The 25,542-nt window shown below is 42.9% G+C and overlaps 1 protein-coding gene and 1 long non-coding RNA gene across 38 annotated transcripts in view; one reads left to right on the forward strand and one right to left on the reverse strand.

The window, feature by feature from the left end:
- The window catches only part of NRCAM (neuronal cell adhesion molecule), a 139,218-nt gene that overhangs the window by 66,340 nt on the left and 47,336 nt on the right, over positions 1-25,542 (reverse strand). For 19 of the 37 annotated variants that reach the window (XM_083463315.1, XM_083463339.1, XM_083463343.1 and 16 more), the window contains exons 2-4: positions 24,314-24,399; positions 7,005-7,198; positions 201-306 (exon numbers count right to left, since the gene is read on the reverse strand). In XM_083463315.1, the coding sequence (XP_083319441.1) occupies positions 201-306; positions 7,005-7,095 (197 nt within the window). In that variant the 5' untranslated portion in view covers positions 7,096-7,198; positions 24,314-24,399. Of the gene's footprint in view, positions 1-200; positions 307-5,707; positions 5,726-7,004; positions 7,199-24,313; positions 24,400-25,542 lie in introns of all 37 variants that reach the window. The other 18 variants (XR_014516580.1, XM_083463344.1, XM_083463326.1 and 15 more) reach the window with 1 other exon arrangement.
- LOC310687981 lies at positions 14,430-23,908 on the forward strand. The gene is made up of 3 exons (XR_014516707.1): positions 14,430-14,714; positions 17,456-17,539; positions 23,849-23,908. It is a non-coding gene; the product is annotated as an uncharacterized lncRNA (long non-coding RNA).

Consider the following 25,542-nt stretch of genomic DNA (forward strand, 5'->3'; position numbering starts at 1 on the left):
AACAATAGCACAATTAGCACTTTGGCACCTCACAAATGCTCTTTGCATTTTTTAATGATAGAACTATGTATATGATAAGCTATTTTGCAAAGACATATAATAATAATCACAGGCATAGCATTATTTATTTTGCTGAGATTAAGTTTTTTTTAAAAAAAATTGGATGTATACAAAGTTAAGACAACAAAACCAGTACTTACCTAGGGGGTGGCTTTCCTTTTGCTTCACACTGTATTACAATATTCTCCCTTGGATCAACAATATAGTCTTTTGGAGACTGTTGTGTTATTGTCGGAGGCTGTGGTACTTTTTATGAAATATAATTAAAAAGTAAAAGGAAATATTCAATTATATCTTCTAAAAGAAGCACAAAACCACTTTTGTTAAAAAAAAAAGTTTAAAAAGAAGCAAATCACAGAAATAGTGCTGTTAACCACAAACATCTAGTGTGCTGCAATCCTGTACAAATCTACAGGAGACTAAATTCACATGAGTTTAATGGCGAATGTTACCGTTGCATGCCTCTAGGACTACAGTTTGAGTTTATAAAACAAAATCTCTGACATTTCTTATTATAGGCAGTTGCATATGATCATCATTTCGCCAGTGTACCATGGCACCCTGGGGTGCCTTGAATGATGGTCAGGGGTGCCACAGACAACACTGGCCTCCATCCCTCTTCCCCCCTCCTCTGATGCGCTCTTGAGTCTCTGCCTCCCAAAGGCTTGCACAGCTGTTTGTTACAGCACCCTGGCTACAAGCTCCCTAGGCGAATGGCGCCTCTGGGGCTGGTCAAGGGGTGCTTCCCAGACCCCTTTGGGGCAGTGTGAGAAGACAGTTCTCTTTGGGGTGTAGGGGGGACAGCTCAGAGACCAGGGGCGGAAGCAGCAGCTGCCCAGAGGACTCCCAAGGAGAGAGGAGAGGAGAAGAGGCTGAGGGAACACTCCACAATGGAGGGTGTTTGAAAAAGGGTGAGAGGCTGCCAGCTCTGCAGTCATGGGGTGACATAACTGGGCTCTTGAGCCCCACAGGGGTGCCACAGAAAGAATGTAGTTGGTCAAGGGAGCCATGGACACAGAAAGGTTGAAAACCTCTGCCTTACCAGACCATCACTAAAGCCCTCTTTGTATGTTCTACAATAATAAATAATAATAATAAATTTTATTTCTATCCCGCCCTCCCCAGTCGAAGCTGGGCTCAGGGCGGCTAACAACAATTATACAACTGTATAATTAATTTATGTAGGGAAGATCCAGATTGTATCCACTGGTCTCATTTGCAATACTTTTTGGAGGAAAAAAAAAAGCCTAAGTATGTACAGGATAAGTTGTCACTATCTGGCCAGATGAGCTTTCACCAGTGTGCCAATGCAAGAACACACTGTATTGCCAAGTGCTAGATTGGGTTCCCTCTACCATTTGACCTTCTCAGCAAAGGACACGTATTTGGCTTTTGACATGTGTTTTTAATATGCATTTACAACATATATTTCAAATCTGCTGATTTTGTATTTTAATTAGGCGAATCTGATTTTCTGCATATTTTAATGTATTTTTATATTTTATGTAAACTGCCTACGGGTTTTGATGATTAACCGGTACTATATAAATCCTGTTAAATAACTAACAGGACTCGATGCCAAGGAATTTGTTCTTAAATCACAAGCGGCTATTTCTGTTTGATTAGGCTGGCGTGCAAATTAATGAGAGTGAAAATAGTTTCATGTAACACCAAGAAGACTAGCATTTTTAATAGTCTGAGAACTCTTAGATCACAACTGGCTTTCTCATTACCAAAGGAAAGCCCTACTGTGAGTACATAAGCATCTGCACCTGCTTACAGAGATTATCAAGTAGCTGTTTTTGATACTGTTACCATGAAATGATCACCAAGATACCAGATTCTACATGTGAATGAGTGTGCTAATGTGACAATTTCTGTAGAGATCTTTTCTCTCTCTTTCTTATTGCAGAAACAAATTAGGTTGATAAGTTATTTCTAGTAAGTGAACTCTTCCTGAGCGTCTGTAGGTGGCTGTCCTAATCTTTCCTTTCTACATCGTTAGCAGTACTGTATTTATATAACACAATATATGGCACATTATAAACGTGTGTGATAAGATATACTAGACATCTCATTGCTGAAGATAATACTAAAAGTACTATGAACACATCTAGGTCAAACAAACCTGCCTCACCAGTTCTGGTCATGCAGTGGGGATCTGATCTTTGCTTAAAATTCACCTGCACTGCAATTCATTTCCAAAGTAAAAATGGAAAGTTTTGACCAACCACCTGGCTTTGCCCTTCTAAATTTGCAGTGGAGTAAGAATGGAGAAGGGGGGGGTAGTCATATGGGCCCTGAATTTCTCAGCAGTCACTGCCATACTGTGGGGTGGCCATCAGATGTCAAGGAGATAAACAACTATTGGACTTTCAGAAGACATTTAAAGGCAGCCCTGCTCAGGGATGTTTTTAATGCTTGCTATCATATTGTGCTTTAATTTGCTGGAAGCCACCCAGAGTGGCTGGGGTAACCTAGTCATATGGGTGGTATATAAAATAATAATAATAATAATAATAATAATAATAATAATAATAATAATAATAAAGTATTAATATTATTGAACCATTAAGGGCCCAGTCATACATCACATTGAACCACAGCTTAAATAAAATTATGGTTTAATGTGGCTGAGCATCAAAAGTCTCTATGGTTCTCCCCCCTCCTTCTTTTAGGGATATTAGGTAGGGATAGTAGGAAATTTTGTCAGAAACGAAAGTGGAAACTGCCACAATTTGCATATTAAACTGAAGACAGGAATAGAAATCATGCAAGGAAATATGAGTGGCATTTGGTAACTTTTTTTTTTTAGTCTGAATGTTACATAAATAATTAGGCAAATTTTGTGCTGTTTTTCGTGTTTGATTTTCACTGGAAAGCACTGAAGTTATTATATACTTAAGTATCACCCCTCTCACCGGTCATCGCAAATCTGTACATGGAACACTTTGAAACCAATGCTTTAGACAAGTCAGAACACAAACCCAAACTTTGGCTCAGATATGTTGACGACACCTTTGTAATTTGGCCACACGGGAAAGAAAAACTAGATAGCTTCCTCACACATCTCAACAGCCTACACCCCAAAATACAATTCACTATGGAAATAGAAGCCAACAACCAGCTTCCCTTCCTTGACGTCCTAATCTACAAAAAACCTGATGGCTCCCTAGGACACACTATCTACCGGAAAAAAACACACACCAACCGCTACTTACATGCTCAATCACACCACCACCCTGCACAAATAAACTCCGTAGCCAAGACCCTCATCTCCAGAACCAAACGCCTGGCTGACAAAGACCACTTGACAACTGAGTTACAGAATCTCTCAAATGTGTTAATCGCCAATGGATACCAGCAAAACAGGGTTAAGAAGCTAATCCAAAAAGAAACACCCCCCAAAAACCAAGACACGGAAGAAAACAATGGCATGGCCCTCCTTCCTTATATCAAGGGCACTACAGATAAAATTAGCAAAATCCTCCATAAACACAATATCAAAACAGCCTTTTGCACCAACCAAAAAATAGCCAATATCCTCAGAAACCCCAAAGATAAAATCCAGTTGGAAAACCAAGGGGTCTATGAAATACCCTGCAAAGTCTGCCCAGCCACGTACATTGGACAAACAAACAGACGAATAAATGCACGTATCGCAGAACACAAGAATGCCGTCAAAAAAGAAGAAAAATCTTCCTCTCTTTTCCAACACATGAAAGAAACAGGACACGAAATTAATTTTGCAGATTCCAAATTGCTCTTTAACATGGAACATCACCACAAGAGAATAATCATGGAAGCCATCGAGATAGAGAAACACCCTCACAACATGAACAAGCGTGACGACACGTCCCGCCTGCCAGACATCTGGAAATTAGCCCTCCCCACAAAAACCGACACCAGATCCAGAGGCACACAGAACGCCACCACCAATCAACCACACCAGACCCAAACCCAGACCCTCTCCACAGATAAATTACAGACACCATCCAGTAACCAAACCATAGTGGCACCTCCGGATGCTGCACCCCCCTGCAATCCCTACACAGATCTGGCTGGCACAGGGCACAAAACCACAGCTCGCCCCTATACACGAAGCCAAGCCAAAGCACAACTAAGTGCAGTACAGCCATCTTCCCAGAAAAACTCTTCACAAATTCAAGAGGTCAAGACACGAAGGCTTTAGCAACTAATCCACACCTAATGACCCACCTAAGTGGTACTCAGAATATCACTCAAGAAATCACTCAAGATATCCCTCAAGTAATTAAGGAACAAAAGAAGAAAAGAACACTAGCCTGGGAACTTCCCCTCTGCCCAGAACTTTTGAGGCAATACACCACACCCCTCTACAGTATTTATAGGAACTCAAACACTGAGATCCCGCTCTGTTCCAGTAACAAGAAGCCGAAAGCACCAGCCTGAAGATGACGAGTGAGACCTCGTCGAAACGTCGCCTAGACACCCCAACTTTTACACGGGAAGACACCCGAGGACACCAAAACCTGCATTCCTATACCCGTGAAAATCTACGAAAACAAATATTATATACTTAAATTATATACTTAATTACATAATTAACGTTTGTTTCAGCCAACACCAGAAAGTGAGATGAATAATGTAGCTTTTAGCAGAAGCCGAACAGTAGTGAAATGGAAACAGCATCGATTGTGATGAAAATGGATGAAACCCTGCCTCTTTACATTCTGAGCTGTGGGGAAAACGAACCAGAAGCTAGTCTGTCATTGATATGAGAAATGGCACTTCTGGGTTTGACTCTGTCCTAACAAACAACAATAATCCAAGCTTTGCCCTTGACTTATCTTCGTGGTATGTTAGGAGACAAACAAATCAGAAACAATGGTTTGCACATAATGGCAAAATATTCTCTGGGTTGTTTCATTTATGATATGCTGAACAGGGGTGCACCACAGGCTGTTGAAACAATAGTTTCAAGTGATGGGTGAACCACATCAAAAAGGCTGTTCTTAAAAAGGAATTGTGATGTAATGCATTCTTGTGGGAAACCATGTCTATGGAGTTTGGGAGGAACCAATTTCTAGTCGTTCATGCTTGTAAATCTAACAGCAAGAGAAAACATGAGCAAACACACAGGCTGTGTATAGATGATTTACCTGGAACTATAGGAACAGCTTTACGCTTAATGCTGACTCAACTTAATAGCCACAAAATGAAGAAGAGGTGCAATGCAAACAGGAACATTTCTCTTGGTTTCATTTTTCTAACTGCAGTCACTTCTCCTGGTCCTAACTAAATGGTGAGACTGACTAGGTCAGATTACAAGCAGAAGCTGACACAATCAATGTAACTCCTGAAACATGGGACATCACCGAAAGGGAAAGGTGGCATTGCACCTTTTTGAAAACAAAAACACATATCCTTTTGGGCACCAAAAATAAATATTTGAAGATTTAAAAGAAACCCATTCCAAAGTTGCTACCGGCTATAATTTCCACAATGCTGCTTTCCATCAATCATCTATACACAACAACATTAATAACAGCAAACAACACCACGTACAAAAATAATGTCACTTGGATTCCACACTCATTTAAAAAATATTAATATACACACACACAGTGTAAACTTTATTGTCTAGGTTAGTGGGCAGAAAACTTACATTCTTCAAGAAGTTTTGCTTTTTTCCCCCCGCATCAGATTCAGCAGGTGAATTGTAATCATGAATTAAAGAAAATTATTTGTTAGTAAGAAGAAAAAGTTAAACCTTAGAAAGAGAAGGTATTGAGGAAAATATACAGATCACCGACACTAAAGGTATTTTCAACAATTGTTACTCAAACAGTAAATGTTTCAAGATTCAGCGTGGAATCTCACACAATCCAATGTATGAGGCTCTTGTCAAATGTTGACTTTTCAAGTACAAACACTGCTTGTTACTCTGACCTATAAAGAACATGCCCTATTGATACTAAGGTTCTGAGGAGGTAGGGAAATGGAATTAATGGAATGCATTGCATTCATGCTGCGGGCAAAAATCAATTTGTGCATAGGTCCAGATGGAAGAGCAGCTAAGCACTTAAGACTGCATTTTAAAAATACAAACAGCATCTATTCCACTAGTCTTCAGATGGGGAATCAGGACCCACTTGCAGCCTGATCCAAGGTGAGTTGCAACCGGAGCACTAACACCATCCCAATATACGCTAAAAATAAATAAATAAGAAATGGGTCCCAAATTCACATTTGAGTTAAAAAATTGTCCTGGGTCTGAAATGGCCGAAGATACCTGCTATTCCATCGACAACATGGACATGTTATTAGCTATGCTATTTCCATTACCAAATATATTAATTTAAATGTGAGAGCCTTCCTCAATATTGTAGGACTAAACCAATACTACTTAGCTTTATTGTAAATGTACTCATGCTATAGGGAAAAAACGTAACTTTGTGTTTATAGTTTTACAGTTTCATGACATAACAAATAAAACATTTGCATAAAAGATAAAAAGTGAAGCTGCTGTCCAAAATGCAAATGTCCTGGGCTTTTGGCCAGTCTGTTACCTTAATGCCTAGTTTGCTTTTAAGCATCTAGTACTTAATTCTCACAAGGAAATGACACTGTGAATGGCTGCCTTGGAACTTTCCACAGCTAAAGGAAGTGAGGAGTGTGAAATATACATACAGATGTGTTTTTTCCATAAGGTAATAGCATGCTGCTTGTTTATGAGCTGAATTTAGGTTATCAGTTTGTTTCCCTGTAACAGAGCTGGCCAGTGTAATGCCTTCCATATGCTGTTGAGCCTCCCGTTATCATTTGCTGCAGACATGGCCACAGTCAGGGATGATACTGTATTCCAACAACATCTGGAAGGTGCCATGTTGGAAAGCCCTGCTCTACAACAATATAAAGGTATGCAACACCATTCTTTGGACTAAAAAGGTATTAATACTTACGATCAAGAGGTACATCCAATGCTGTAATAATTTGGCAAAAAATGAGAACCATGGAAAGTCTGCTTTCAGAGATGCTGCTGCTCCACTCCATTCCAATATGTATTAGGAAATGCCCAGTAGAATTAAAACAAGCTCAAATTTCCTTTCTTATTAGCAGGAGATTTCTGGAAGTGGGGTTTGTGAAGTCGTATGATCTGGAAACGAAGTAATACCAAACAACCGTTAGCAATGGTTTGGAACACATAATCAAGCTACTACAACCCTTGCATTATGGCTGATTCAGACATTCAGTTTAAGTGCACCAGAAATCAGGATGTGAACCATAATGTGTAACAATTGTACCATCTGGGTTATATATGCGGGAACTCCTTTTCATTCCATGTACAAATGCATGGAAGCAACAGCCAATGCTGCCACTGCTGGGGTGGGGGCAAGAACTCTATTTCAGTTGCAGACCACATATTTTGCAGGAAGGAGGTCACATGTTCAAAAGGCACTCAGATCAAGCAGTGAGTCACCCACCTTCTGACCTAGAGATAACAATGGACTGACTTAGTAGGTCTTTTCAGATTTGTGCAAGGAAGGTGGGTAGGAAAAACAGGATAGTGAGTGCCTGACCTGTGTGTGTTCATTAGAAGGTTTGAAAGATCCCAGAGGGTTCATTCCATGTGATTGAGGTGCCTGGGGTTTTTTTAGGGCTAAGATGCATGTGCATCTTATGAATACACTTTCACATAGTGATATAATGTCCAAACAGAGCTCATAAGGACTTTTCCTTATGTGCCTTTCCAGTGAAGCGGGGGGAGAGGTGGAGAAAGAAAGAAAAGTGGTCCTTAGACAAGGTGCCACTCCATAATCAAATCTGCATTAATTTTCCAGGTCATTCAGATGGCCACCTGAAATGGAACCACATGAAGGGCTTACAAGTGCATGGTAAAATTGCTATGACAACAGCAGCAGTTGCTTCACGTCTACAGTTTACAAAATGATGTCGGCTCTATTTCAAGTAACCAACTACATATATATATATATAGCTGCATATTTGGAACTAAGCCTTTGAAACTTTTGTAAGTATCAAGATCATGGATGCATTCAATGAAATTTTACTGACACACTGAAAGATGGCGCCAAGGTAAGACATGCATATCAGAGATCCTCAAATTCTCTTTCAATTACTGGTACATGACGGGGGTTTGCTTTGCTGGCTTCTTCCCCTCTCTTTTATTCTTTTTAAAATTCTTCTTATCGAAGGCAAGGCTGTTTTATGTGTTCCGACAGCCTCAGGAATTTGCACTATATAATTTGTGAAGCCAGAGTCGTAAATTAGTTTTAATGAAGCCTACCAACCTTGCAGCCACCGCCCTGATTTCCTGTTGGCTATATCTCCACATTTAAAAGACTTATTTTAAGGACTTTTAACCTTAAAAACCTTTTAATCTTTAAAAATCCATTTTAATTCCTTTGACCCCCTATATTTTAAACAAACTGAAGGAGAGGAAAAATTGCTGTTGGCCAAAGAGGCTACGTTGAAAGAATGCCCTCTTTGGTTTTTGCTTTTATCTTTTTAGCCTCCTCTCTACTGCCTTGCTGCCCACAAAGTAGCTGTAGATCAATCAGGACTGGATGAGACTGTAGATTTGGAACTCAACCAATTGACCCAAGAAGTACGGCTTGGCTGATACATGTAGAATTCCAGAAATGAGAAGAGCAAAAAGACCCACTTGTCCAGATATGGATAGTGATTCACGGTATTTAATTCTCAAGCAGAGTAACTTGGACAACTATTTTCTGCCTCTTAAAGAGTCTGTTTCTCCACCCAAAAATCCTTTTAACTCTCTGCACACAGAAACAGCAGAGGAGACATTCCCTGCATTTAACAAGAAGGATACTGAAATTAATAGCCTTAATTTAGCCATTTTCATTAATTCCAATGGGTCTTCTCTGAGTTAAACTCATCCCATGATACATAATAATTACAATGTAGTGTGCTCAGTGTTGGACACACTTTGCATACATTCGCCTTGTTTGCACATTACTTTAAACAATAGTTAAACGAAAGCATGGTTTGAATGCAAATGTGTAGTATGCTGTTGTACGCTGCTGCAATAGCATGCACTTCATTCCTCTCTGTACCTGCTATGGTGCCAGAAGCTAAGCCTGTCAGTCTGACTTAAGTGTTGTGTCCAAACCTGAGCTCATGGTTTGTTTGGAAAGATATAAACTATAGTCTCAGGTGCAGTTGTAACAAAATGAGAGACCATGGCTTAGCTCCTGGTAGCACTGTAGCAGCTATCAACAGTTTCAGCAGCGTGCATTAAGAATGAAGCACTCATTGTTTTTGAATGAACAACCCACAATTTGAACTCTAAGCACCAGCATGTTACATGTTCACATTTAAACCATCATTTAGCTTAACTTTAGATTAAAGTGACATGTGACCCATATCATTATCTCAGTATTCCTTACAACAATCCCAAAAGGTTGGTCTGTGTTATTATTCCATGATTACGCATAAGCGACTGAGACTGACTTATATTGCAGAGGTTTGGACATAAATAACCCAGAATGCTTGCAAGCTTTGAATATTGCCTTGGTAACATTCAACAACCAGCCAACCAACCTAATATTCACTGACTTGCCTCTATTCACATAATCCATTTTTTCAAGACAGGTAGTGCAGCAACCTGAATAGAAATATTGTGTAATCTGAAGCATACACCAGGGCATTTTGTCATATGATTTTAATATTAGAGCCAAAGGGAATGCAAGTGCTGAACTTGCAGTATGTAGCTATTAAGTGTCATCTGCTATAAACATAAAATACCTCAGTGCTCCATGATAGAACATATTTAACTAAAACACCTCTGTAGGTTTGTCAGCACAATTTTTGTTCTGGTTCATCGTATTCAGGATGAATAGTGACATAAATAGGAAAAGGTAAGACTGCAGCTCTGGCTGAACTGAGGATATTCTTGGCCACGAGATAAAGTCACCACATGTTGTTATACAATGAATAAATAGCTGCATTATAAAGTTACATATTCTGCACATTATCAGAGCAATCTCCTATTCATGATATGCCAGTTGGGGTGGGGCTATAGAATTTTGTGGAAGCCCTGCTATGCAGATGGAACTCCAGTTACTTTGCTGCCATGATAGATACCTAGTACTGGGGCAGCGAACCTTTTTAATTTCATGGGTCCAGATTCTTATCAGAATGAGACTCTCATGGGATAAATCTGACATGTGGGAAGGACCTAGCAATCACATGGTGTCACAGTGATGTCAGGAGCTCCTAGCCGCCATCCCTGGGCGGTCAGAGATCATGTTGCCGACAGGCTATCTGGGAATTCCCCTGGCCGGCCAGTCTGCTGGGCTTGATGGCCTGCCAAAACCTTAAGTTCAAGTGGGCCAATCTGAGGATTTTCTTGGCTACAATGAAATTGCAGTTAATCACTGTGCTGCCCTCCCCAAAGGAAAGTACTTGACTAAAAGCAGTACTTGACTGAAATAGGCATACTTTATCCATACTACTAAAAAGAAGAGTGAAAACAGCATTCCTCAGATGAAAATAGGGACATTTCTCAACACCCGCCCCAATAACTGACCCTCCTGAGCCCCTATTTTTGAGGGGGGGGGAAAAACATTTCCTATCTGAAGAAGGGTGAGCACACATGCCCTTCGCTATCATGAGAAAACCCGTAAATCTCAATTTTATTTTATTCTTTGGTAAAAAAAAAAAAGTAAAGGGAAAGGACCCCTGACAGTTAAGTCCAGTCGCAAACGACTCTGGGGTTGCGGCGCTCATCTCGCTTTACTGGTCGAGGGAGCCGATGTTTGTCCACAGTCAGTTTTTCCGGGTCATGTGGCCAGCATGACTAAGCCGCTTCTGGCGAAACCAGAGCAGCACACAAAAATGCATTTTACCTTCCCGCCAGAACGGTACCTATTTATCTACTTGCACTTTGACGTGCTTTTGAACTGATAGGTTGGCAGGAGCTGGGACTGAACAATGGGAGCTCACCCCATTGCGGGGATTCAAACCACCGACCTTCTGATCGGTAAGCCCTAGGCTCAGTGGTTTACACCACAGCGCCACCCACGTAGATTTAGATAAAGAAGAGCACCCACCAATAAATACTTTTTAGAAAGGGGCAAAATTAGACATGGACACACAAAGCATTAGAAAAAATATCAATCCAGACTCCTTGCATTCGGCTCCGCTCCCTCTTTCCTCCTGCCCAGGGAGGCTCTGCCGTCTGCCTGCCCCTCAGAACCTGGTGCTTCACACAGGGCTAGACCTTGGTGGCCGCAGACTCTTCTCTCCTTGCCCACTCTCCAGCAGCTGCTCAATGGAGAAGGCCAGAAGTGGCAGCCATAGAGAGGCAATGGGATGTTCCCCCACTGCCACCGCTGCCACCATTGTCATCACTTGGGACAAGCACCGGCAAGCACCCTGAGTTCAGTGATAGTGGCACTAGTGGAGGAAATAGGGACATTCTGGGACCAAATCAAAAGCCAGGATGGCTTCTGTAATTCAGGACTGTCCCTGGGAAATTGGGACACTTGTGAGGGTATGAAACGATTTCTAGGCCAAAGTAAATGTTTCCTTTTAAGTTATTATTTCCCACTGGTTAAACTGAATAATAAAACCTTTTATCCAGCCAGAGCCTTTGAAGCCTTCAATCTGATTAACTATTTAGCAAAAGGTTTCATTTCTTAACTAGATCCCATGCACAATTCAATAGTAACTCTTACAAGATGGAACTTTTCTTGCATTTCAAAATCACTATTTTTACTAAGGTATGTAGATGACAAAATTGAAGTATTTGGCTGCCAAATAACTTTCATTTTAAAATAGCTTTTATTAAATCCTGCCAATTAAATGGATCTCTTAATAGACCTAGTGTTTGCATATTTTCAAACCTTTAAAGCCACATTTATTTTCAAAAGATGTTTTGACACCAGAAAACCTATCATCTTTCAAAATATTTGTACTAGTTTGACTCCTTTTAATAATATTTCGCAATCTATTGAATTCACTGACAGATGAATGGATGTGAGCATTTCATAATTTCAATGCTGAAATGTGTTTCCTGTATCACACCTCTTACAAAGTTGAACAGCAAATAATTCATTCCAAAGTTGTAAGAGCCAGGAAACCACATGAATTGCCATCATTTTGGAAACTATGCACCATTTCTATTTGAGTATCCATTCTTTTGTCATTCAAGCACTGACGTTACACTATCCATTCATTCAGCAGGCTTTGGAAACTGCTACTAGTCATCAACATTCTAGTGAAGCAACAAAGCCTTGCAATATTACTAGACCATGTAAAATACAAAACAAAACACCCAGCTATTGAAAAGTGGTGTTAATGCCAGACGAATGACATTACTGAGTAAAGTTAATATATGAACCTGCTTACTCTTGGAAATTCTGTAAGGGTATATGAAGTCACAAGCATATGTACTTTGACAGTCGGGGTAAGATGTATCACTTTGATTTTATTCAAAGCTATGACTAAACTGGGGTCTGTTTGGCACCACTATATAATCAGTTATAGCTTGATCAGCAGCCAACAAATTTGGATGAGATTGCAAAGTAAGTGTTTCACAACAAATCAGAAAGCTCTGAAGCAGTGAGGTTGCTTAACTGTGCCAAATTGATCCTTTATGAGCTTTGCCCTTGTGTTAGGATCTGCTGCTGGCAGCACAATATGCACCAGCAGCAAATCACTGTGTGCGAAAAAGGCTGAATAGCTCTTGCCAACTCATGGGATTTACTGGAGATAGGAGTATTTCAAAGGAGTAGACCTGTTTCATGTGTTATCATGTACTTGTTAACAGTTGTCATAGCTCCCCAAAAGATGCCAAAGTGAGTGAAAAATAAAGGTTAGAGGACTTTTAAATGAGAGAATCAGTGAAGAGCTATTGTACTGGGAGACAACATGGTAGGTTTGTGTGTTATGGCACTGAGACCTAAAGGAAAGGCCTATCCTATTTTTGGACCAGGCTAGCAAGCAAAGTTCTCACCTAGCAATGAAAGCATTTCTTATTTAAATAAGATGCAACATACTACACTTCATTACCCTGGTGCAAAGTGCAATCATGTTCATTATCCTCTAAACATAATGTGCTCCCCCCCCCTTACTCAGATGACACATTAATAAAACACAAGTCCCTTGGTATCCACTTTAAATTTAAGTGCATGGCAGTATCTTCAAATGAGATTTGCTATAGAACTCTGTTATCCGCAATTATTTCAGACATTTATGGGAAGTAATGATTTACAGTGCTAGTCTCACAAACTGAGGCAAAACAGGAAGGTGTTGCGCCTCCACCTGCCCCTCGGCAGAAGCCTTGCTTACTGGGGTCATGAGGTTTCTGGGTTCCAGCAACATATTGCAAGAGGTCTGTGAGATCTTGCTTAAACCTGGAAGATGAAGGTGCTTCTCCTTGCATCCTTGCATCTTTGGAGGCAGGCAAGGTGCTCCCCCCACCACAGGAAAAGTGAAGACAAGCAGTGGCAGCAGCAAGACCTTGAAACAGTTGTGCAAGATCTCGCCAGAAGCTGCTGCTTCTCTTCGCTTCTTTGGTGGCAGGGGCAGGGGTGGGCGGGTTGCTTGTAGGGGTACCACCACCAGAGGATTCTGCTGCAGTCTGCCTCATTGACATGGCAACTCTAGCCAATCTAGGAAATAGAGATCCTTTAGGCTGTTAGTGAGGAACCTTGAAGGAAAAGAACTATAGAAGTCAATGAACATTACTAACTTGAGTCCATTGATTTCAGTGCATCTCCTCTGAGTATGACAGTTGGATTCAATGCTTGATCTCTAGTCCATTGTTTGAAGAATAGATATTACATATACTGGACAACTTCTACACCACACAGCAACTGTGAAGGCTACTGAAGTATACATTTTGTTCTTTTATAAAGGAACTAACAATTAGAGAGTAGTATGGTGAATAGCAATAGGTGTTCATGCCTTCTTTGCTCATTAAAATAAAATGAAAAACATTTGCCAAAATTTAGCTTCTGAAGACATATTTCTTTTTCCAAGCGATAACCTAAGATTTTAAAATAAACCAATTAATCTCCCTGTTTATGTAGGCGTGCAGTAACATAACATATTGATTGCTAAAATTAACTTGCTGCCAAAAAAACCCCTGACAATAGCACAGTGCAAATAATTTGAATTGGATTTTTGCAAGCATGTAGCACGAATCCAATTTAAGCAGGTCCTGACTTACAAGGTGAATAAAAATGACAGGCCATGTGCCCTCTCCTGAATACCAATAAAATTTTCATGCACCATCTCTCTATTAGGCATCCTAAGGGTGGAAAAGAACATTACAAAAAAACATCCCAAGGTCTGTATATATCCATTTCTAATCTTGACCAACATAGCTCTGTTTCTTTTACTATGAGACCCCTAGAAACAATCTAGGGCAGCCTTCCACAACATGCTGCCCTCCAGATGTTGACTACAACTCCCGTCAGCCCTAGCACAAAATAGTACAAAATACCTGGAGGACATAAGACTGGCACAAGCTCATACAAGATATTGATTCAGCACTTTTTGTATTAGCTTTCACCAGTTATCAAGATCTGCTATGAACTGATCTTTCTGTACGTCTGAGGAAGACAACTTCCATCAACCCCAGTGAATCATCCCTGTTGGAGATGATAGATTGGTCTAATAGGGTATATGAACCTCTTTTGACATATAAACTTAATATAGTAGAAGTAAATAAGTTCACTGATGAGCCCATGCAAGTTCTGCAGTGGCCATGTCATGCTAAGGGCCACAAACAATCTGCCCACCCCCACGACTTGTTTCACTGCCCTCCATGTAGATATACAGCCAACACAGTATGTTTACAGCATGACAAACGGTAGGCGACATTCACCCTTAGTTTTGCTCTAATTGAGTTGGTTATTTCTCATATAAAGGCACACAAAGAAATGGTTAAAGGCTACACTATGAAACCATATACAAATAACAGTATGATGATGATGATGATAATAATAATAATAATAATAATAATAATAATAATAATAATAATAATAATAATATTTTTTTATTATTTATACCCCACCCATCTGGCTGGGCCTCCCCAGCCACTCTGGGCGGCTTCCAAAAGAATATTAAAATACTATAATACATCAAACATTAAAAGCTTCCCGAAACAGGGCTGCCTTCAGATGTCTTATAAAAGCCTGGTAGTTGTTGTTCTCTTTGACATCTGGTGGGAGGGTGTTCCACAGGGAAGGCGTCACTACCGAGAAGGCCCTCTGCCTGGTTCCCTGTAACTTGGCTTCTCGCAGTGAGGGAACCACCAGAAGGCCCTCGGTGCTGGACCTCAGTGTCCGGGTGGAACGATGGGGGTGGAGACGCTCCTTCAGACATAATAGTATGTAGTTTAGATTTGTGTCCTTTAACAATTTATGCTTTAAGTGAGGTGTGCTGTATAAACAAGAACATATTATGGTTTCTGGATTGGATGGTTGGAGATTTGTCATCCTCTGCATTTTTTTTACAAGAGCTGATAGACATGGCACAACTATAAATCTTTTCAGATAATCTTATGGTGTGGCACATGTTGATTTATACTTGCTATTGTCTTAGCCACTTCAAATATATCAGGAGAACTCTTGAAAAATTGCATTACTTTCAGGCACGGTATAAACCCAGTAGTCAAAAACAGTGATGCTTAAGGAAAACCATTTCTCTCCCTCCAACTTCAACCAATATCCTATATCCTTTGCATTCTGTTATAATCCATCCTACTAGTCTTTTTTGCTTATGTAAGCTGATCAGAAGGATAGTGCACTCTCAAAAGCTTTTTTCTAAAATCCAGATTAATTATGTTCACTGTTTCTCATGTCTTTGGCACGTAAGCTCTGTAAAAACTAAAAATGGGGGCGGGGCGGGGGCGGGTAGGAGCAAGATGTCTTCAAATGGTAACTTATCAGCTACTCACCCATAGAAGTATGGGCTTTCATTCAGAGGGCCTTCTTGGTGGTGGCGCCCACCCTGTGGAATGCCCTCCCATCAGATATCAAGGAAATAAACAACTATTTGACTTTTAGAAGACATCTGAAGGCAGCCTTGTTTAGGGAAGTTTTTAATGTTTGAGGTTTTATTCTGTCTAATATTTTGCTGGAAGCCGCCCAAGAGTGGCTGTGGAAACCCAGCCAGATGGACATTGTATAAATGCAAAATTACTGTTATTGTTATTGTTATTCAATAGCTAATCCAATTATTCCCTTTACTTGGCATGGAGAGTAGATCCGTAGCCTATCTTTGTATGACATTCCTTTGCCTGCCAAAATTAAGGCATGTTTTTGTTAGCTAACTACTTTCGCCTGCTACAGCTGATCCTAGGGGGTGGGATCAAGACCAAACCCAAACAGTAATCCATTGCTTGCTGTTTGGGAGGAGATAGGCTTCACTGAGCAGAAAGTTAAGAAGTCATCGGGAAGAGAAGACAGAGTTGAGGTTCAAAGTGAAGAAGCTGGGCCCTGAACAGTTAGCTTCTAAGTCTTCTGCCATTTTATAATATTTATGAACTTCATCTTGGTACAGTTGGGATCATAACTGAACTTCCTCCCCACATTAAATATCTCTGGGATGGAAATCCCAGAAGATTGGGAAGATGGAAATGAGAAGAAGGACTTCCCATTGCAAATGATCATTACTGGCTATCAATATCCTACACCAACCTTACAATGTCCTTCTCATTTTCATGATTTTCTTCCTAAGTGATATTCTTCTATAGCCTTTCAGATCTATGAATTAATTTAAACAAGGCTTGTAAAAAACAAAGCACTTGGAGACCTGAGTATCTCATGCCAAAGTGCCACTTTAAAATACCATTTATCTAATGTGATTGCATACTAAACCAAAGCCCTATATGGATTGGCTCAAAACAATCACAACACTAAGTCCTTTCCCATTTGTGTGAAATATGATGTAGCCCTGCTGCAAATAAATAGATTGCTTATTTCGCAGTGGATTTCTTAGCTGATGTGCTCTAGCCAGTGCTGGATTTTTGTGTAAGCTAAACAAGCTATAGCTTAGGGCCCACTCTCTTGGGGCCCCCAAAAAAATTAAAGGGAAAAGAACTGGATGTACATTTCCAAAATATGATAAAAAAACAAATAAAATAAAACCTACATACATCAACAGTGTTTTGTGTTGTGTAGGCTCATGTGATGTAAGTAATGGGCCCTGCCTGCTATATAAAGGGCCCCATTACCTTCAGTAGCTTACGGCCTCATCAAACCTAAATCCGGCCTTGGCTCTAGCAGTTGAGGACCAGAAAACACAGAAAAAGCTGGTGGACTATTCCATAGAACAATACCAAGACAGACATTGGTTTAAAAAACCCAGATGGTTTATCGTCCCCTGTAAAAGTAAACCATCTCAATTTTTTCTACAGATCTCTTCTGGGATGAAATTCCTTCCAAGCCCCCAAACTGAATGATCAATTAAATATGATCAACATAATACTCTCTTGGTGCTGGTAAGGATTTTAATCTATGATCAGCTTCTTCCATTGTTTCCTAAGCCTGAGAGATGGAAAAGCAGGCAAGGGGGATATAGTCTTCGGTATAAATATTTTATTTAAATAAAAACCACATAAAACATTTTAAAATGTGTTTCTTTCCAAGCAACAGTTTCTTTCCAAGAGCAGTGCCTAGTACATATAAAAGGCACAAGGGAAGAGGGGCAAACACCAGATAAATTTGAATTATTTGCCAATTCAACATGTTGCTATGACTTCTCAGTAACTTGCAAGATATGCCTAGTAATGTTGTAGTTAATGGACAGAGGCTTACATAAAATTACCATCTTCATCCAGTCTGTAAAATAAGTTGGCTGATTTTATTGTCAAAGGAGTACTACTGAAAACAGAGAGCAGTTTATGAAAACTTGCTGTCAGGGAACTGCCATCAGAGCATCAGGTGGTGGAGGGACTCAGGCAGGATGAAAGAGACTCAACTGCTGAAGCAGGGACCAGCAGGGGGAGGAGTGGGTCTCTGAGGGAATGCGAGCAGGAGGGAGGGCTCAGGGAGGCTTCCAGCGAGAACAGTGGGGAGGTATCGGAGTCTCCCATAGGGAGACCCACACCTCGCAGGAAACTGTCACGCCGTGAGTCCAGGAGACGCGTTTCCGTTAAGGAACTTCTTTGCTGGAAACGCTTCCGCAGACAGCCACTGTCGGACTCTACTAGTGACTAGAGCAGACATGTCTGAGGAGCTCCGTCACACACGGAGGTTTGTGGGGTCGCACAAACTCTGAGGGAGCACGTTTTCACGCACAAGCAGCTAATCAAACCCTCACAGCAGTCCGACAGTCTTTGTACGCTGCCTGTGCAAGAGAAGGCATCATGAGCGAATCAACCGGAACCGGAGGAGCAGGGGCTGGAGCTGGTCCAAGCTTGGAAGATAGATACCGAGCGTTGGAGGTTCAACTGGCCCTGCAGACGGCGAGGCTGGAGGAGAGAAGGGCTCAGGATGCAGACAAGAAGGGGAGAGCCACTCAATTCCCCAGAAAGGTACCAGGATTGGTGCAGAAATTTGGGGGGGACCCCAAGGACTACCATGCTTTTAGGACAGAGATGCAATATGCCCTTAATGTGCAGTTCGATGAGTTCCCTGATGAGGAATCGCGAGTTGCTTTTGTAATTGGGCATCTTGAGAAAGGGGCTAGAGACTGGGTTCGACCCCTAATGGCAACGCACAATGACATACTAAAGGACACAATGAAGTTCTTTCGTGCAATGGATATCATGTTTTCCAGCGATATTGAGGAAGGGGTGGTGCGCAGACAGCTAATGGCTTGTAAGCAGGGAAGTCGATCTGTCCGTGAATATTGGACTGAGTTTACCATGCTGATTCACAGACTGAGTTGGGATTTATCGGCGGCACCCGTTCAAATGCTATTTGAAGAAGGTCTTTCTTCGGGGGTGAAAGACGAGCTGGCACGGAGCCCCAGGGCGGAGTCTATGGATCAGCTGACCAAATCTGCGCTGACCATAGGAGCGCGGCAGGAGGCAAGAGCCTTGGAGAGGCGGGAAGGGAGAGGGGAACGTTGGAAGGAGTTCCGCATTCCAGACATTCCTGAGCCAGCTTTCCCGCCGGCAGAGCCGATGGAAATCGGAACAGCGCGCGCGCGCGCATTTTCAAAAACCAGCGAGGGAGCTAAGAAGGAGGGAAAGGGCCCCCGGAAATGCTATCTCTGCCAACAGCCAGGCCACTTTGCCAGAGTCTGCCCCCAGAGGAAGGAATGGCAAGGGATGGTGGGAGCTGTTGAGGGGGGAGAAGAAGGGGGAGCGGAGCAGGTAAAAGCCAACGCCTGGTTGCCACAATTGGGGCACTGCAGCCAGGCCAAAGAGCAGTGAAAGTGCCCGTGCCAGAAGCTCCTCGACCTGCTCTAGTGATTGAAGTGTCGCTAGAGCTGCAGAATGGGCACCCCCTAAAAATAAAGGCGCTATTGGACTCAGGCAGCTCCTGCAATTTTATGAGCAAGGAGTTTGCTGCTGAACACCAGATACAGACCATCCCTTTAAGCAACCCCCTGCAGGTGACCACGATTGATGGCAGGGAGTTGTTGGGAGGAGGAGTCCGCTTGCAGACTGTCCCAATGATAATGAGGGTGGCAAGGCACACAGAACTGATAGCGTTTAATGTGGCCACCCTGGGAGGCGCTCCCATTATTTTGGGAATGAGCTGGCTAGCTCTACATGATCCGCTGGTGGGCTGGCATCAAAGAGTGGTGTCCTTTGGTTCAGCACATTGCCTAGAACACTGCAAAGGGGAGAAGGGTTCAGCAGGGGCCCAAGCCACCCTAGCAGGGACTGAAGTAATGGGGAAGGTGAAGGTACCACCACAGTATGCAGATCTCAGCGACGTGTTCAGCGAGAAGGAAGCTGACCAACTACCACCTCATAGACCCTTTGATTGTCAGATCAATTTACTCCCTGGAGCACAGCTTCCCGTGGGCAAGTTGTATGCCATGTCAGACAGGGAAATGCAGGAGTTGCGAGGGTTCATTGACAAGAACCTGAAGAGAGGCTTCATCAGAGAGTCCAAAGCAGCAGGGGGGAGCCCAGTGTTCTTTGTGGACAAAAAAAATGCGGACAAGCCGAGACTTGTATGTGATTTTAGGCGGCTGAATGCAGTGACTGAACCGGTGGCGTTCCCTATGCCCAGAATTGATGATATTTTGACCAGGGTGAGGAAGGGAAAGATTTTCACAAAGCTGGATCTAAGGGGGGCGTACAACCTGATACGCATAAGGAAAGGGGATGAATGGAAAACCACCATGTTTACCCCTTTGGGGGCGTTTGAATACCTCGTTATGCCATTTGGATTACAAGCAGGCTCCGCGTGTTTTCAATCTTTTATGAACCACGTGCTGGGCCCTTTGCTCTACAAGAATTGCGTTGCCTTTCTAGATGATGTGTTGGTGTATTCTGAGAATGAGGAGCAACATGTGAGAGACGTCAGAGAAGTGTTGAGCAGACTGCAAGCCAACAGGCTGTGGGTCAAACTGGAGAAGTGTCGGTTCCATACCAAGGAGGTGGAATTCCTGGGGTACCGCCTGTCAGACAAGGGATTGGCCATGGATCCCGGCAAGGTACAGGCAGTGCTGGAATGGAAAACACCCAAAACCAAGAAGGATGTGCAGAGGTTCCTAGGGTTTGGAAACTTTTATCGTAAGTTCATCCGCAACTTCGCCCATCTGACGGCGCCCATCACTGACTGTCTCAGCAGTAAAAAGAAGTTTGTATGGACGGCGGAGGCGGAGCGAGCGTTTGAGGAACTGAAAAGGGCCTTCGCCTCTGAAGAACAACTTCTGCATGTGGATTTACGAAAGAAGCTAAGGGTTGAAACAGACGCATCTGACAGAGCCATAGGGGCGGTGCTTCTTCTGCAGCCGGGGAAGGAGGAGTCAGAGTGGCGTCCGTGTGCCTTCTTCTCGCGAAAGCTGAACAAATCCGAGAGGAACTACACGGTGTACGACCGAGAACTGCTTGCAATTCATGAGGCGTTCCGGAGATGGAGGCATCTGCTAGTTGGTGCACAACATAAAGTGCAAGTGTGCACGGACCATAAAAATCTAGAGTACTGGAGAACGGCGCGAGTGCTCAACCAAAGGCAGTTGAGATGGGCCCAAGAGTTCTCCAAATTTAACTTTGAGATTTGTTATGTGCCAGGCCCAGAGAATGTTAGGGCGGACGCTCTCTCACGCAAACCTGAATATTTGGAGGGGGAGGGAGCACCCGAAGAAACCCATATCATTCCAGAGGACCGCTGGGTGTGTGGGGCGACTTTGGTGGGGCAAAGGGAATTGGTAGAGGGTACGGTGCAGGATGCATACGCCCAGGGGAAACTCAGGGATCTCAGAGGGGAGGAAGACAAATCCGGTGGTTTTGAGGAGAGGAATGGGGCATTGTATTATAAGGGAGCGTTATATATACCTGAAGGGGAATTGAGGGAGAAGGTACTCAAGCAGCTGCACGATAGCCCCACAGCAGGGCACTTTGGGCAACACAAAACCATGTGGCTGGTTACCAGGGAATTTTGGTGGCCCAAGGTCAGGGAAGATGTGCGGGAGTATGTGAGAGGGTGTGAACAATGCCAAAGAGCCAAGGGGGAGAGGCGGGCGCCGGCTGGTTTATTAGAACCACTGCCCACACCTGAGAGACCGTGGGAAGCAGTGGCAATAGATTTCATGACTGATCTGCCAAGGTCTAGAGGGAAAACAGCCATCATGGTTGTAGTAGACCTGTTAACTAAAATGGCCCACTTCATAGCCTGCTCACATGCGGTTACAGCAGAAGAAACCGCCAAATTGTTTGTAGAGAATGTGTTTAGGTTGCATGGCGCCCCCTTGAGGGTGGTTTCAGACCGAGGGAAACAATTTACTTCCAGGTTCTGGAGGAAGCTCATGAGCTTACTGCATGTAGAGGTTAATTTCTCGACGGCCCGTCATCCTGAAACCAACGGGCAGGCGGAAAGAGCAAATGGGGTTCTCCAACAATATTTGAGGTGTTATGTTAATGACAGAGAGAATGATTGGGTGGAGAAGCTGGCGTTGGCAGAATTTGCCTACAACAATGCAGAGAACGTGTCCACGGGGATGAGCCCCTTTTTGGCTAATCACGGGTGCCATCCCAGAGCCTTCCCAGGGGGGGAGGGGGAGAACTGGAGCGTTCCAGCTGCAGAACAGTTCGTGGAAGAAATGGAAGCGATCCATCGCCAGCTCCAACTCAACTTAAACAGGGCTAAGGAGGAATATAAGAGGCAGGCAGACAAAAACAGAAGGGAAGGTGAAAGCATCAGGGTGGGGGACCAGGTGTGGCTGTCAACCCAAGGGTTGCCATTTAAAGGAGGTTGTAAGAAATTAAGACCCAAAAGGCTGGGTCCGTTTGAAGTCATACAGCAGGTCAATCCAGTGGCTTTCAGGCTCCGGTTACCGAACCACATGAAGCTGCACCCAGTTTTTCACAGGTCGTTGCTGTCACCGTATAGAGGAGACAGTGAGGGGAGGGTCACTAGGGGACCAGCAATGGAGGAGAAGGAACACAGCTACCATGTAGCGGAGATCCTCGATTCCAGGTGGAAGGGAGATCAAGTAGAGTATTTGGTAATGTGGGAAGGGGAACCGGAGTCGGAAAACACCTGGGTTAGGGCAGAGGATGTCAATGACGAGGTTTTAATAGAGACTTTTCATCAGAGGTTCCCACGTAAACCTCAGCCTGTAGCGAGGTTCCGAAGGGAATACTTTGCCACCACCGACGAGGAAGAGGAGTTGGAGGGGTTCCCAGATTCTGAAGAGGAGGAGGATTCAGCTGGCCAGGACGACGATCGATGGAGAGAATTGTTCGAGACGTCAGAAGATGAGGAAGATTCGTTTCGGGGTTTTAGCCCTTCACCTCCCAGGGGGGAGGAATTGGGAGGGGGTGAGGGGGGCCCTGGAGGGGAGGTGGATGTCAGGGAACTGCCATCAGAGCATCAGGTGGTGGAGGGACTCAGGCAGGATGAAAGAGACTCAACTGCTGAAGCAGGGACCAGCAGGGGGAGGAGTGGGTCTCTGAGGGAATGCGAGCAGGAGGGAGGGCTCAGGGAGGCTTCCAGCGAGAACAGTGGGGAGGTATCGGAGTCTCCCATAGGGAGACCCACACCTCGCAGGAAACTGTCACGCCGTGAGTCCAGGAGACGCGTTTCCGTTAAGGAACTTCTTTGCTGGAAACGCTTCCGCAGACAGCCACTGTCGGACTCTACTAGTGACTAGAGCAGACATGTCTGAGGAGCTCCGTCACACACGGAGGTTTGTGGGGTCGCACAAACTCTGAGGGAGCACGTTTTCACGCACAAGCAGCTAATCAAACCCTCACACTTGCAAAAGCCATATCACAATTTCCCTACACATCCTGTTTTTGTGCAAAAATGATACATCAGAAATAGCCTTTTTGCATCTTCATCACCCAACAAATGCACAACAGTTCCTGGATGGCAGAAAATACGAACAGTGTACTTTGGATACAAAACTGTTGTATCGAAAAAGGTTTTATTACAATGAAGCAGTTCTTTGAAATAAGAGGATGCCTTCAAACAGAAAGCTGCCCTAAAGTAAGACACATAACCCCCCCAATTTGCCAGACAACATCTAACACTTCCCCTACTATCAATTCCTAGCTGGCAAAAGTTAACATCAGCTTCCACAGATGTTATACAACAGAGATTCCATTGATGTTATGCTAGGATCTCTCTGCGTCAAAAACATGTGTTGAAAGAGCATTCTTCTTTCTTAATCAGTTCAGGAGTCACATTTCACAATCTCCTAAAACAGACAGTTAGATTAAAATGAGAAGACACAGATGGTGATCAGGTAAGTCTTGGTCTTTCCACATGTTTTTCAGTCTAATGCCCTGCTACCTGACAGACACAAGTTGCTCTGAAACATCCAAACCAACCATAGTAGTCTGTGCTATCTCACCCTGACTGAATCGATGCCCAAATCCCTTCAAATAGGCCCAATTTGACTCAGGCAAAGTCAATCACAGCCTCATAAAAACACCTGCTGCACCAGTGGCAGGACCCACTGCCAGTAGCAACAAGCATAGGACCACTAACCACATCACAAAGTTCTGAACAAAAAAATGTCTTATGCCTCCAAATCTTAAATAAAAAAGCAGAAAAAGGCCATTCAATTTCTCCTACAAGATGTCCAAGAATTTCTCAATAACCTACATCCCAGAAATTAGACAAAATAAGAATGATTTTACCTTTGTTTAACGCTTGGTTTTGATGAGTCAGTCTGAGTTTGATCACCTCTGTTTTTTAACCCCTGGTCTTCAAGAAATGATTGGAACTGAAATAGAAGGACAGTATGAATTTTTATATTGTTCATTGCATATTTTAAACTGTACATACTATTTTGCTGGGAGTTGCTGTACTGAGGCAATAGCTCCCAGCATCTGCTATGAAGGCTCTAATGTTTGCAGTAAATGTTTTTTTTCCCCCTAGTGCTACTGTTTTTTCTAGTGCTACTGTTATCTAGAATATGGCCCTCAAGCTGAAAAAAGTTCTCAACTCCAGTTAAATGTATCCCTTTGCTGTTGACCGCATGCTGCTAACAGGTTGTGATTTAGCATTCAGTTTTATCACTATGCCTTCACATGCTACAAGTGCGGTGCTCTTATTCAAGTAGGTAATACACATTTTTAGACTGAGGATTCTGCTAATTAAACAGTACCGAATACAGTTGTACCTTGGTTTTCGAACAGCTTAGTTCTCGAACGTTTTGGCTCCCGAACATCACAAACCCGGAAGTGAGTGTTCCGGTTTGTGAACTATTGTTGGAAGCCGACACTCCGACGGGGCTTCCATGGCTTCCGATTGGCTGCAGGAGCTTCCTGCAGCCAATCAGAAGCCATGCTTTGGTTTTCAAACGTTCTGGAAGTCAAATGGACTTCTGGAATGGATTCCGTTTGACTTCCAAGGTATGACTATCACAAAGAGAAACTATGTGGACTCAGAACTGCATTTGGCGTTGCCAGTTCAAACTATGCAAGCTACATAAGTTCAAACTCCCACCCTGCCCCCAAAAGGGACTGCAGTGTCATTGTTTTAGGTGGGCATTGAGAGTAGAAAGCTTGAGAACCCCTGCCTTAAAAAGTTGAAGATGATACAGTTACAAGCCATAATGGGGGGGGGGGTGGATACCAACAGAAAGCAAAGTATTTTATCCTTCTCTGAATTTAGCACAAGTTAACTGAGGGTTAACTGGATGGCAACTATTATACAGTAGGTTAGTACTCTATCATTAGTCATAGTTAAATACATATTTAATTTGTTCTGTGTGTACACAATTTTTTTTTAAAGCATGCTCACACAGACAACAGCAACTCTGCATAGACTTATACAACACTTACTGTCAATAGTGTAAAAAGGAATGCTTAAATTGCTGAATTGTTCAGACTTTAACTGCTTGGTTATATCTATTGATACAAAA

This window comes from Podarcis liolepis, assembly GCF_965112155.1.
Source record: "Podarcis liolepis genome assembly, chromosome: 10".
In the NCBI taxonomy this organism is placed as follows: Eukaryota; Metazoa; Chordata; class Lepidosauria; order Squamata; family Lacertidae; genus Podarcis; species Podarcis liolepis.